This window comes from Gopherus flavomarginatus, chromosome 25, assembly GCF_025201925.1.
Source record: "Gopherus flavomarginatus isolate rGopFla2 chromosome 25, rGopFla2.mat.asm, whole genome shotgun sequence".
Taxonomy (NCBI): domain Eukaryota; kingdom Metazoa; phylum Chordata; order Testudines; family Testudinidae; genus Gopherus; species Gopherus flavomarginatus.
The window spans coordinates 11,335,061-11,349,952 of NC_066641.1; the positions used below are offsets into that span (position 1 = coordinate 11,335,061).

Genomic DNA, 14,892 nt, shown 5'->3' on the forward strand with positions numbered 1-14,892 from the left:
AGGCTGGAGCTGGGTCGCTCGCTGCTGCTGGCACCAGGCCCCCCACTATCCTCCCAGACCGCCCTGTACCCTGCATCCCCCTGAAGCATGGGGCCCCACAAGCACAGGGCCTGGGGCAGTTGCTTCAGTCCATCTTATGGATGAGATGGTTCTGCTTGGACCCATTCTGGGCACTACCAAAATTATACAAACGTGGCTCCCATAAACTTTGAGCATGGTATTAATATAATATACGTTAGATAGAGAGATAGATGCAAAGGAGTGGGAGAAGAGTAAAAGATAGATAGATAGATAGATAGATGTTAGGAAGTTAGGTTAACTGAATGTATTATGCTCTTCCCATAATTCTGTTCACCCATGTCAAGTATGCCCCAGCACTTTGCAGAGCTGAAATCAGCTCTGGCATTAGAAAATGGGAAGCCTGTTCCAGCCAGGATACATGAGTGGTGTGTCTAGCACAGGTTGGGGTGCACCTCTACCACCAGCTGCAGTATCCAAAACAGAGATAAGAAAAGGCCAGAACAAAACAACAACAAGTTAAGGGCTTGTCATGAATTGCTGGGTTGGATTTTAGAGCCTAGTGAGGAGTGCTGTAACTTGTAAAATCATACTGTGCCATAAATCATCCTATAAACACTACTAGCTGAAATGCAGATCTTTGAGGCACACTTGTGTGTAAGACGAACATGCTGGGAAACAAGAATTGCTTCCTGGAAGGAGGGTCTGCGTGTTTCCTTTACATATTGTCCTGCTTTGGCTTTGGACAATAAATTTGGCTAAGTTGGCTTCTTAAACAATTTTAAGAGCCAACTGGCTCCACCTTTTAGCCAATAATATCTATATCTATTTCTATGCAAGTGTAGACAGAAATATGAATGTAAACACCCACCTAAAGAAATATTCTAAACGTTTTACACATACCCATGTTATTGTGTCTTCAGACCTGTTTAAAACCTTGTCCCTCTTATTTATACTCGGGGCTAATTTGGGCGGGGTACAGAGAGTGGGGGTCAGCTCTGATAGAGCTCGAATTTGAATTGTCTTTCTTGATATTCAAAGAGGGAAACAGTTGAGTTGAATTGTTTCAGCTCCCACAGAAATGAGGAGCTGGGACAATTTACACCAGCGAATGATCTGTCACCAAGGACTATTGGCGGAACTGTCCCTTGTTCTCCCCCAAAAGGGGTTTCACCCACACGTGCGGGGCGTCTCTTGAAAGAATCCAGGTGGCAGAGTTGGTTCATGGACTGGCTGTTAAAAAAAAAACCCAGCAATCAAGGAAAAACCAAAGTCCAAACAAACACCCCAGCAGCCAAACCTCTCTGCTGCAAGGGAGGATGTATTCAAAAGACAAAGGCAACTAGATTTCAAAGGGAGGCAGGTGAGACAAGGAACCCTACTCTGCCCCGCCTCAGCATCCCTGGGCACACAGCGCAGGGCAGATTCTCAGCTGGAGTGAGTTGTCCTAACTCCATGAGAAACAATCCGGACAGGACCATGTACCCCCGCTCCCAGTGTCTTTGCCATCACCTTCCCTTTCTCGTCCTCCTCACCAAAGCGCTGCGCTTTTGCAGACTCAGCCGCCGGCTCATCTTGAAAGTGGTTGCACCAAAATAAATAAATGCACGAAAATCGCAGCGAAAACAACGGGCCCCACCCTGGCTTCTTAACACGTGAGAGCCGGAAAAACGAGGGGGGAGACCTTGGCCCGGCCAGCCCCGTGTATGGGTGTATGTATGAAGCCCGGGCAGGCCATATTTCTACAGAGGAACTGGCTTCTGAGCGTGGGCCAGGCAGAGACAGATGACTATTCCCCTTCTGCGATTATAGGGTGATAAATTTGATGGGAAGCCCCCAGAGAGCATTGTTAATCGGTCTATTACCAAATGAAAAGGGTTTATTCCGCCCCCTCTTCCCTCCAGCTCCCTACATACCCTCCCCCTCCCTTCCCTCCGCACCACCCCCACCCACCCAAAGAGCACAGCTGGATGTTTCAAAGTTGGGGGAGGGGGGGTGCCATTCTCCCCGAGCCCAGCTGTTCTCATGCGAAGAGTTCACAAAGTTCAAACTGCAAAGATTTGAGGGGAAGATAGAGAGAAAACTGACACCCCCGGTCTGCCCTATCGCTAGAACAAACAACTGGACTTTCCAATCCTGCCACCTCATTATGAAGCACAGGCACCCCCCACGGAAGAGAATGCAAGAGCCTGTTTGAAAGGCAGCTGAAATCTCGCCCGGAGCCGGCTAGCGCTGCAGGGCCAGATTCCCAGCTCCCAGCCAGGCACCTAAACAAGGGGGCGGATTTTCCCCAGGGCGCCCTGTGCCCCTTACAAGCAGGGAGGAAATCCTGGCTCCACTGAGGTCAATGGCAAAATTCCCATAGACTTCCCTAAAGCCAGGATTTTACCCCAGGTTTCAAAAGAGCTCAGCGCCCTAGGTTCTTTGGGGAAAGCAGCCCCTCTTCTCCACAGCAGTTTTGCCTCCGTCCCAGGGATCACGCCTCCAAGGCTCCTGTCGTTACAATAATTCGCTCAATTAAATAGATGCCGCAGGTTTGAGAAACGATAGGACATTCTGTCTTTAAATCTCCCCACCACACCCACTAAACTCCAGCTCAATACCCCTTTCCGCACACACACCACCCATCCATGCACATTCTGGAGGGCTGCGGGGGATGAGAAGATTTCTTCTATCCCCCAAAACTGGGATTAGGAGACACTGTTGGCACAGGGCTCCACAGTGCCCATGTCACTCCTTGCATCCTGGAGAGGGGGGTGTGAAGAAGCAGTCAGGTTTTCTCCCACTCCCCCAGTTCAAACGAAGAAATACTTGCAACATTCTTCCACTTCATCGGCGAATCTCCCCACACCTAGCCCTGACCCTATAGTCATTTCTCGAGCTAAATACCCCTTGAGGTCAATGGGAAATCGGGCTAAAACGGCAAAGCCTGGCTCTTAACCTGTTTTAACACGAGTTAAAATAGTAATAACACAAAAATCACGTCCCAAATTGTGGGTACGTCCCAAGTTTCTCCCTGCCGGGATTCTGCCTACATCCCTAACCCCTTACCCCAGCCTTAGGAGCTAGTCTGGGCTCAGTGTGGAGACGTGTTAGCCAGATATTTCGAGGACTGGGATCAGATTTTCCAAAGACTGCAGCACACGAAGCGCTGCACTCGTGTTTAAACCTGGTCCTGTGAAAACCTGGCTCTCAGCTCTTGTGGAGAAAGCTAAACCCAGGCTTCTAGGGTATAACCTGATGTGCCCTGCTACAAAACAGTTATTTAACTCCCCAAAGAGGCCAGGGACCAGTTATATTTTCATTCATAAACTCTCCTCCAAGGCCGCTCTGGAGTGTAAAAGGTGCAATATGCAGGGTGTCGCCCCAGTGGTGAGGGATTTACGCGAGTTCTTGAGGCCTGACAGATTTTCTTCTCCTATCCTTTTTCGTTCCTACGATTTCCCCTAATGTTATGACAACTGCCTCTCCCCCATAGTTCTGTAGCGAAAACAGCTTTCCTCGTGCAAAGTCTTGGGCTGGTTTGATCCTGGTGCCATTCAAATCAGCAAGGGTGGTGGTTTGATTTGGGTTTATTTTATTTTATTCTTGGGGTGTGTGTGTGTGTGTGTGTGTGTGTGTGTGTGTGTGTGTGTGTGTGTGTGTAATACCCTGGCCCCGCTGAAATCGATGGCAAATCTCCCGTGGATTTCAGTGAAGACGGGCTTTCGCCCACAGCGTGTTTATTGCGTGTGCTTCGAGGAGGTGTATTTCCGAAAGCCATCACAATGGCCTCTTCTTATCTTAATCTTTCGTTTCCTCCCTTTGGCGATGGCAACTCTCAAAGTAGCGAGCAGAGGATTAGACAGAGCCTGATTTCCATGGATCTATTGTCTCTCATCTATTAGGAGGCCTCCGTGGCTGTTGAAGACATTCACCTATCAGTGCCTGTGTGAACAATAGAAAGGGGCTTGCACGTTTCAGGCCAGGGGTTCAGGTTAAGCTAAATAACCCGTTTAAGACAGAAGAGAGTTGCTTTTTAAAAACTAGGTTCTTTCTAGACTTGGACAGATGCAAGAATCGAGTCGGTTTTAAACACGACTTCTCGGTTTCAAAACGTGGAGCAAATGTACAGGAAAAAATGGAGCTGTGTGTAGCTGATCAAATTAAACTAACCTCCCCCCCAAAAAAAAAAACCCACCCTCGCTCTTTTCTTTGCTGAAACCTGATGCACGAATGCCTATTTGTGTTTACTGCACCTCCCAGGGCCTTTGTCACTATCAACCTTAAGGGCTTGAAATTTTTTTTCTCCCTCTTTGCAACTGCAAAAAGCTTTCTCCAGGAGAGCATGTTTAACCCTTCACCAACCAGGGGAGCCGGCAGCTGGGAGAAGGGAAGTGATCCAGAGGGTTTGTCTCAAAAGAAACAGAGAGAGGCCAAATGAAAACTCAAGTCTGAAAGCAGGAGCAACCCAGAAGAAACACCCCTAGATAAGAACACGGAATCATGCTAGATTTCAGCTCTACTTGTCTGGATCCCTGTCTATCCATCCCTCTGGAGTCACTCTCTATCTTTGGAGTCTAATCTAGCCTATTATAAATGTGTGTTGTCCTCTCCTAACACGTATCAGAGGGGTGTTAGGCTGGATCTGTAAAAGCAGCAAAGAGTCCTGTGGCACCTTATAGACTAACAGACCTATTGGAGCATGAGCTTTCCTGGTGAATACCCACTTCGTCGGATGCATGTAGTGGAAATTTCCAGGGGCAGGTATAAATATGCAAGCAAGAATCAGGCTGGAGATAAGGAGGTTAGTTCAATCAGGGAGGATGAGGCCCTGTTCTAGCTGCTGTGGTGTGAAAACCAAGGGAGGAGAAACTGCTTTTGTAGTTGGCTATAAACTACAGGGCCATTTTTGTAGATCTAGTATTTATTATTGATACTTCCTTCCTGTTCAGCCCTGGATGGAGAACCTGTTTCCAGCATTGTTGTGCTTTGCCTCCTTTGAATGCATCTCCACGTTTAAATAGCTAGGGGCAGGTATATATATGCAAGCAAGCCCTGCCCCTGCCCCTGCCCCTGCCCCTGCCCCTGCCCCTGGAAATTTCCACTACATGCATCTGAGGAAGTGGGTATTCACCCACCAAAGCTCATGCTCCAAAACGTCTGTTAGTCTATAAGGTGCCACAGGATTCTTTGCTGCTTTTACAGACTAGCATCAGTTTCCTTCCATCCTTGTGCTCCTGTTGCTTCTCCCCTAACTCCGCCAAACACCGCTCTTAAGGTTTCCACTGGGAGTTTTTTGTTTGTTTGTTTTAAAAAACGGTTCTGAATTAATTGCTGCTGCTTCGTTTTTTTCTTTAAAAGGCTCATTAGCTCGGCGAGCCCAGTTTCGGCTGAGGAACGTTCCGTTTTAGAGGGTTCAGCTCTGAGGACCGCGGGGTTATTTTATGTGTTAAACCAGAGGCCACCTTTTGGGGTTTGCAGCGGTTTGTTGTTGGGAGTTTAAAAAGATACTGTCCTGTCTTTGCAGCCCCCATTTCTGCTAAGGAATGAGGAGGACAAAATCTTTTCACTGATTTTATTTTATTTTGCTGGGTGTGTGTTTTCCTATATGGCCTCATTTAGGCTAATTTCTCTCAATTGCTAAAAGCATCAACTCTACCATTGCTTTGCAACCGCTGAGAGAGCCTCAGCAGTGTTGCAGTTGTTGGGTTGATTTGTTTTTCCTACCTCCAGGAAAAGTTTGCAGATAACTTGAAAAAAACCACTACATTTTTTTTAAATAGGGCCATATTGAAAACGTAGAAGTTAGAAAGACCCTCATAACTCACAATAAACCCTTGTTCAGTCTCTTCTGTTAACTGCATGTAAACATGGTAAATTAAAGGCCTCTATAGTGACATCTAATCCCTCAACCCCACTCCTAGCTTTATCCCCCCCCAACAGATCCTAGGGGTGTTTAGCCTTCTTTTTCTCCCAGCTTGGTGTTTTCCCGAGCCCCACCCTAAGCCATCTAATTTATCATTAACAACCTGACACTAAATAAATGAAACTGCCCCCTACAATCCACCTCCCTACCTTGCCCTTAGCCCGTATATTTCCCCATGAGCCTTTGACTTGAAATATCTCAAAATATTTACTGAGGGCTGGAGGGTGCATTCTCCTCTCCTCCCCTTTCCCTTGGGAAGCTGTGTGCAGATAATTAACATCCTTATTAAATGACCCCCTTTTAAAAAGCTAGTAACAGCCAGGGGGTAATTTCGCTTGGCTGAGATCTGAGGCGAGCCTGCCACTCCAGGCTCTGCGTCAGCAGCAGAGTCCCAGCGTTCTCGCTCGGCAGAACCGGCCTTTCGCACGGGATTGGGAATGGATCCGGATCCCTGGCTGTTTCCGAGCGTTGCCTTCAGATGGGAAGAGGTTTTAAACCGGGGAGGGGGAGGGGGGAATAACTTTGACATTGACTCCTTCGCTCTGTGCAAGGGAGTTTTGAAGGAGGAAGGGGCGCGGGGGAATCTTTGCTGGCAATTATCTAGACTGTGGGGTTCACCCTTTTTTTAAGGAGCAGTGTGATGATTTAGCCTGACCTCCTGCCTGAGGCAGGGCATAGGCTGCTGGCGCTCTATCCCAGTAAATACATAATCGCCTGAAGATTTGTGGGATCCCTGCCCCCGATTGCCTCATTCCTTTTCTACTGGGAAACAAAAGAACTGGGTGGACGTTTTCCAGGTCAGAATCTGAGGTTCAGAGTTTGTACTGGCAATATTATCTGAAGCCCATGCCAGCCTAGAAGCCCTGTGTTTTCTTTGGTTCTTAGATTCACTGTTTATTATATTATTTATTTTTACCCTGGGGTGGGGTTTTTTACATTTGTCCCTGCTAGTCTCGGGAACCGAGATCTTTCGCTCTTTGGTGGGTTTTCCGGGAGAAAAGATTTCGCTCATTGCAGACGAGGCAGCAAGTCCCCTGGCTCTCGAAGAGAAATTCCTGGATTCTGGGAGTATTCGTGGCTGGCCTACAAATCAGGGGGAAGTGGCTACTGATTTGCGATGGAATGTTTAGGGGAAATGTTTCATTCAGGCGACATTTGTCCAGAGAAAGCCTTCCCTAAACGGCCACGCACACAATCCATCCGACCCATGCAAGCAAGACAAACACACACACACAAGCTAATCAAGTCGACCCCAAGCTCCCATAAAACCATTCTCCCTCTCACACATCCACATACGACAGGCAAGCACAGATGCAGACCCGTCTCACAGTCATATGCACACGTAAACACAACACATACAAACACAAGGTAAACATAAGCAATGGAATTGCTGGCCCGTGCAGAGGATACACACAACCCGCTCTTCGCACACACACCACCCACAAATATGCAGGCACACACAAACAAAGCAAACACCTAAGGCTATCCCTGCACCTCCGGTGTACACAAAGGCGCACAAATCCAGCACACCCATTGACACAAACGCCTCCTGTAGGCACGCACCTCCAAGTGTGTGCACACAAACACCCCCGCATAAACAAAGCAAAGATCCAGAAATATGCACACACCTTCTGTCTGCACAGAGACACACACTCACAAACCAGCGAAACACACCATCAACCCCTCCCCTTCCCCCCTACCCTAACATACACAAACCAGGGCCATATACAACTTAGCTCTGTAAAAGATATTTATTCCTCAGCCTCGATTCCATATTGCACGCAGGGAGTAGCACTCTTTCATCGTCATATACTTACAGCAACTTTAAATAAATAAAGTTAAGAAAAAGTCCAATATAGGGTTGGGGGGAAAAAGACATCTCCCTCTCATGATATATTTTTTAACGTGTGTTTCAAACTGAAGGGCGGGGGAAAGCAATCAGAGGAAAGGCAGTTTCTAAAGTTGGATAAAAGTTCATCACAGCAGGGGGACAGTTTCAGACGTGGCCAGTTCTCTGCCTGATTCATGTAAGAATTCACAGAGGTAAATGCCTAGATTATAATTCCCCCCAAATCCTTCTGGGGGTAAATTTTATATATAAAGAGAAACTTTATCTATGGAACCAATGTCCAGGAGAAAAAACTTTCCCACCTCAGCACCTCTGAAATGACACCGATTCTCTAATTCCTTGGACTGGGGGAAAGTGTGTTATTATTGACAAGTTGTTGGTGGGTTTTTTTCCCCTTTGCAGGAAAAACGGAGAGCTGTGCCTTTAAATCCTGTGTGCAGAACTCCCCCTACCCCCTCCCCTTTTTGGACTGATCAGTAAAGCAGGTCAAGTCTAATTTAACCCACCTCCATTCCAGCGGAGTTCAAGTGATTTAAATGAAAACCGAGAGCCTGTTCTGTGCTCTGCTCCCAAACTGCATATCCAATTATGCAGAGGTAGAGCAAAGGGCCCAACCTTTGAAAACCCAGTAAGCCCCCATCCTCCCCAAAATAAACCCTTAAATCACGCAGCAACCCACCATATCCACGCTGAGATTTTCCTGAGTCTAAAACTAAGGCGTTTTTGTAAACAAAACAAAACAAAACAAAACAAAACAAAAAGCAGCCAGCCATTTATAAAAGTTGTGGGGTTTTTTTAAAGAAGATATTGCCATTGATTTTCCTCCTATCTGTTCCAACGCTTTTAGGAAAACAAAATGGAATAACAAAAAATCGGTTCTTCCTCCTTTTGCACACATTTTGGAAACAAAGCCACGTTATACAATTTATTATAAAGGAGCCTTGTATAGCTTAACCCTTAAAGGACGCCAGTGGTGCAAACTGATTATTTGTTGTTCCAAAATACAAATACACTTCTCAACATTCCAATCGTCCCAGGCCTTTTGCGCTGGTGACTTTTAGCCAGGAGGTTTTGCTTCTTTTCGATAAAGCACCATCGACTCTTTTTATTATGATGATCTTATTACTAAATTGCTTCTTTATTTGTGTGTTTATTTTAAAACCACACGATATCAAATAACGGCTGGCTTTTCCTTTTTATTTTTTGTATTGCATTGCAACAAGCCTTTAAAAAAAAAACAAACCTTTTGGGAAAGAAAATGGAGAATTGCTATGCAGATTATTTGGCGTTTCTGGCTGGGATCAATTTCTTTGCAACACGTAAAGAAAGAATAGGGGAAAACGTATTTCTTTAGCACAGAACAAGGTGTCTGTTGCTTAAGTATACAAGGCGAGCATGTTGTGGGGAAGAGAGGAAGTTTTGAGGTATATTGTATTCACAGCCTCCATCACATTATATAATGTATGTATGTGTGTCCATAGACAATAGTGCGTGTATGCAATCTGTGTGTTTCATATGTACACAGGCACAAACACACACATATATATCCACACACTTTTTGAGGTGATTATATTCCTTAGAGAATATTCCTGAGTTATTTGTGTTACTGTTGTTTGTTGCTTTAGCAACATTGATAGCCAAAGTGTCTCTTTTCTGCTCAGTTTATCCAGGTTAAAAAAGACAAATTCTCTCTCATTTTCACTTCACTGGGAGATCTGCATGTCCAAGGGCTTCAGGACCAGGCACATAATTAAAGAAAAACTAGCTAACACGTTCGGAATGGAGCCTGAGATTCCCAGCAACCATGCACCCCTCTTGCAGACTTTTTGAATATTTCAAACTGATCTCTCTCCCTCCCTCCCTCTCTTTGTGTGCGTCTTTGTTGACGTTATCCCAAGCTCTTGCATAAACAATGGTTTGTAATTAACAAATGCCGCAAATCTGTTTGCAAATTCCTTCCTCTTCCTCCCCCCGCCCCCCAAAAAACCCCAAACAAATCCTGGAAAACACATTTTTAAAAATCTGCTTTGGATCTTGCAGCTACGAGTCCGGAAGCAAAATGTGCAGATTGGAGCAGGCGTTGGAGAACCGCATTCCCCTTAAGACATTCAAAGGAAAAGAACCAAGATTATTTCTCTCGATGTGTGCCTCTTTCCCTCTCTCATGGGCTTTGCTTTTCAAATCCCCTGTTCGGGCAGCCAGGACGACCGACCAGCGCAGTGTCTGTATGCGAAGAATAAAAGACTCCATTTTTGTGCGCTTGTGTACACTGCAGACAAGGATTTAGTCTGCTAGAAAGAGCAAACTGCAGAAGGGAGAGAGACTTCCAACAGAGCAGGTATTTCTCTCACACACACAGACAGCAGATTTTTGTAACCTTCCACAGTTATTGCACAGGCATAGGAGAAATCCCAAGCATTTTGTTTAAATGGAGAAAGAAACCCAATCAATTAAAAATGCAAAGCAAAGAAAAAAACCCACAGACGAATGTTTTTAGCATCAAAATAATTCAGTATGCCTAACAGAAAAAAATTATTGGAGAGAAAATATTTTTGGCCTGTAATGGATAATGTTTTCCACCAACGATGGAATGATATTAAAAGTCTAAATCACCGGTGGCCAGGTTTGACTATTTGCTTTGATTATAATTCTATAATGATCCACAACTTTTCTTTCTTTCTTTTTTTCTTTCTTTCTCTTGGAAGTAAAACCCCATGTATAGGATGTCTGCTGGAGTCAATTATAACACTATAGAGGGGGGGAATTCAAACATTCACACCAATGTGTTGAAATTGAGGGAATCCATGGTCTCAGACTGTGTCAGATCCGCGTTTTGTTGAAAATATTTTCTGCTGGAAAGGAGTGGGAGAAAAACAAAAAACCTCACACTCGCTTTCATTTGTCTAACAGTTCCAAAACAGAACAGACTTCAGAGCCAGTTGAACTTTGATGGCCGAGAAGGGTGAAATCAAATCAGAAAGAGTCGAAAGGACCAGTTCCAAAAATACTGGTTTGTAAGAGTTAGACTGAGAGATGATTTCCTTTACAGAGAAGAGAAACGTTCAACATTCTTCTCTGCATTCCACTTTGGAAGTTAATAGAGATCAAATTGTCCATCTGCACTTTATTCCTAATGCTCCTGGCTCCTATTTCTTACGCCAATAAAGCTTTTACAGGCCTGCTACCTTTAGGCTATCCGACCTAGGGTATCCAGCAAACAACCCATTTTTCCTTTTCATTTACATGCAGCAGTTTCCAATAACTTCCTCTGAAACTCGCCTGTTTTATTTTTTGCAGACAGAACTCCCTATTCATTTGGGGGGGCGGATTTTTTTCTCTCTTTGGTAGATAAAGTAGATTATTTCTTTTAAATAGCTGCTTGCAATTTTTCCTATGAGATTGATTAATGCAAAAGAGGGGGTATTTCTTCCATAGGCGAGATCATTCTTTCTCTCTGCATGTGATTGTTATTATTTTAACCCAATGCATGTATCAAGGAAAGGAGAAATTAGATCCATTCTTTTCTTGCTTCAGCTTTTTTTTTAAGAGAAAGCTTTGATGAGATCAGTTTAATGTGTGTTGGGCTGACAGCATTAAATTCTCCCTCAAACGCAGAGGAAGTGGGAAGGGACAATATACAATTAACTTGGGGTGAATGGGAAGGGAGGGACAGTTCTCGTATAACTTGGAGAGGGGAGGGAGGGCAGCATCACTCGAACACTTCAATATTCAAGTCCATATCACCCTGGTTGGAATAAACCACCGAATGTAGAGGGAGTGAGGTATTCCTCCCGCTGACCTGCTTTGGGGGGGGGGGTTACTTTCGCACAGAGCCCCTGAATGCTGGATCCCCCCCCAAAAAAAAAGAAATCGTGCCTCAACCAGAGTTGAAATCCCTTTCCTTCCCCTCTCCATATTTCCAGCAGCAGATATATGTGGCCAAAGTTTCCTAATGTGATCTGGGGGTCCATTTGATTAGGGGAGTCGGACACCTTAAAAGGCGCTCGGGGTGGGTGTGAAGCTGGGGTGCTCAGCCCTTCCTGAATATTTGGGCACTTCAGATCCCTAGGGCCTTTGGGATTAAGCCGGTTCCCATCTCCTTCGCCCCCTCTCTCAACTGTTGCATGTAAACTTGGCTGGCGAACATTCATCGGGCCTCGTTTAGAAACCCTCCAGCCCATAGCCCCGGAATTTGAGGCTGGGGGGCACAGGGAGGGCGCTGCCGCCCACCTGCCAGCTCCACAGCGGGTGCGTTTTGGAGAGCGCGCAGGAGTTCTTTACGCACAGGGAGGCAGCGGGACGCAGATCCCCATCCTCCCCCACTACCAGCGAAGGGGTGCAGGGGAAGTTGCCCAGGAGGCTGAAGGAATTCCTGCCTGGTGCTGGCCCGGGGCAGGCCAGCCGTTTGCATTGGGTCTTTCCCTTTGGGGCATTCCTCCTCGGAGTCTTTTGTGGCCTCCCCTTAGCAGAGTTTTGTTGCCGTTCTGCCTCAGCGCCTCTGGCAAGGCGTCTGCGCTTGGAATTCCTTTCCGAGCCATTGCCTTTCAAAGCTTTGTTTGACAAGGGGCTTGGGCTCGGTGCGCTTTTGGAGCCGGAGCATTGGAGCTCGGCCGCTTTGCACGGCTCTGTCCTCCCTCCGGGCCGCAAACTTTTCCCATCCGCGTTAAACCCTTTTGCATAACACCACAGCTTGGATTGCCTGATGAGCCTGTCGAAATGCTCCCTTCTGGGCTCTCCTAAGACCCTCTGGGGAGCCGGGCTGAGGCTTCCTGCGAATTCCTGAGCTGAGGGCAGAGAAGCTGAGCCCAAGGCTGGCTCTTGGGAAGCAGATCGCCCGGCTAAAGCAGCGAGCTGTCTCTTTGCTTGGTCACTGGGGCCTAACGAGGCTGCATTGTTCGAGGCATCTTTGTGCAAATCCTCCCCTTGGGCGCAGGGCTTTGTCGCCCCACAGTCTCCCGCCTTTTGTTGTGGGTCCCCCCCGGGGTAGCTGCAGCCCTGGGAGGGCTGGGAGGAGGGAGGCTCCTGCTTTGCGCACGCTAGCTCCGGCTCCTGCTGCTGCTGGACCCCGGCTCCCAGGGCTGGAAGCGGCCTCAAACTTTCCAAAGTTGACGCTCGCAGAGTCCTGGCCCAGAGCTGCTGGGAGAGGAGCAGGAGGTTGGGATCGGGGCGCAGGGCTGCTTTGTGGAGCTCCGGGAGCCTCTCGTCGCCGCTGGGCTCTCTGGGGGGGTGATGCAGCTGCTGGAACCTAGGCAGAGCCGCCTGCCTGTAGCGGGTGCTCTGCACCGAGTCCCCGCTGCACAGGGAGCTGCTCTCCGACTCTGAGGAGCTGCCTTCTTCGCTGCTGCACGACGTGTCCCCCTCCTCTTCCTCCTCCTCCTCCGACGAGTCGCTGGAGGTGGCAGGGCTGGAGCCCCCGAAGTCCAGGCTGGAATCTGAGTCGCTGGAGTAGCCGGCCGAGGTGCCCTGCCTCTTGCAGCCCGGGAAGAGGCGGCTTTTCCTGGCCGCCCCCTGGCCCTTCTCCTCGGGGAACAGCCCTTTGGAGCAGCGCTTGGGCCGGCCGGGCTCCGGCTGGGGATGCGCCTGCCCGGCTCCGTGCGCCCCGCGGGCTGCCGAGTGGAGCAGCTGCAGGTCCCTGGGGTAGGCGCTCAACACGCCGGCGAAGAGCCCCTCGCGGCCCCCCAGGCCGTAGCCCTTCCGGCCTCTGGTGGCTTTGTCATAGTTTTGGAAGAGCCCTCCCGGGGGGTGATGGGGCGCGGGGGCCAGCTCGCCGCAGCTCCCCGGCTCCTGGGTGCGGTATGGGCCGGCTCCGCACGAGGACCTCAGCGGCGGCCGGGGGCAGTCGAACAGATCCGCGGGGCCCGGCAGCAGCAGCTGCTCTCTCCTCTTCCTCTTCCTCCTCCTGGGGCTGAGGCTCTTGCAGGAGGTGCAGAGCGCCTCCAGGTCTGCCTTGGAAATGAGCGAGCATTTCACCGCTCGGGTGGGCACGGAGTTGATGGCTTTGAGGGTCCGGAGCTCCCTGAGATCGCATCGGCGGCTCTTGATCTTTAGACTCTCCATCTTCTTGCTGATGGTGGTCCTGGGGATATCCTTAAACAGGTCGCTGAGGACCTGCGCCAAAGCAAACATCTGGGTGCCATTGATCTGTAAGTAGCCCAGGTTGATCCCTTCGATTTCTTGGTAGCCGGTCTGGAATTCCCCATTGTAACCCACGGTGGCTGGCACCATTCCGAAGGTCCCTTCGCAGGTCAGGAACATGCTGCTAGGAGCATTCACTTGGCCTCTTCCCCAGGGGTCATTGGGGAGAAGGGCATCTGCGTTCCCGCTCCTCGATCGCAAACTCCAGCCCGCAAAAAAGAGGAGAAGAGGGGTGTGTGTCGCGGGGAAGCTGCGCTGCTGTGGATTTCCCTTTCAAACGCTCCGGTCAGTGGTTCGTGACATCTTCCAAATACCCAGTTCCTCCTCCTGCGCTGGGGCTAGATTTCTCCCCTTCCCGCTCCCCAATCAAAAAAGGCAGAGAGGGAGAAAGAAAAATAATGAAGCCAAACATCTTGCCGCCTTCAAGACTCCCCCCCACCTTCCGCTTCAAAAATAACCTCTCTCCGAGAAGAAGCCAGCCGGCAGGTCCCCCTTTCGCTGGGCTATGCCAGTTAGCCGCTGAGAAAATAAACCTAGAGAGGCGGAGGTGGGGGAAGAAAAATGGAATCTTGTGGGGGGGGGACACCACACTAATCCGTGCAGCTCCCACCTTTTGCTGGGCTTCTCTCTTAAAGACAAGCTCCCGGAGTACAGTATATGAGAGGAAACACTCCACCAAATAATTTCTCAAACCTGGAAGCTGATTGGGTACTTTAGCCATGTGATGTCATAAAACCCCAACATTTCACACACACCCCCATGTAAAACACTCATAAAAAAAAAACCCTTTCATTTAACAGCCACGCTGCTGCCAGGCAGACAAATATCAGCGGTACATAAGCGTGTTGCGGGATTAGATGGGGAGAGGCAGATTTGACTCTGTGCCTATAGGTACATTTGATGCAGATGGTATATATGCATAATGTATTTGTATATGCACACAGCCCGGAAAAACAGATGTGCTTCTTTACATAAATATGCG

General features: G+C 48.3%; 1 protein-coding gene across 1 annotated transcript; it reads right to left on the reverse strand.

Annotated features, from left to right (window-relative positions):
• Positions 1 to 7,695: 7,695 nt before the first annotated feature.
• Positions 7,696 to 14,134, reverse strand: EPOP (elongin BC and polycomb repressive complex 2 associated protein). Its single transcript, XM_050935290.1, has one exon. The coding sequence runs from the start codon at positions 14,028 to 14,030 to the stop codon at positions 11,937 to 11,939; it is 2,094 nt and encodes a 697-aa protein (XP_050791247.1). The 5' UTR covers positions 14,031 to 14,134; the 3' UTR covers positions 7,696 to 11,936.
• Between the last annotated feature and the right edge of the window lie 758 nt (positions 14,135 to 14,892).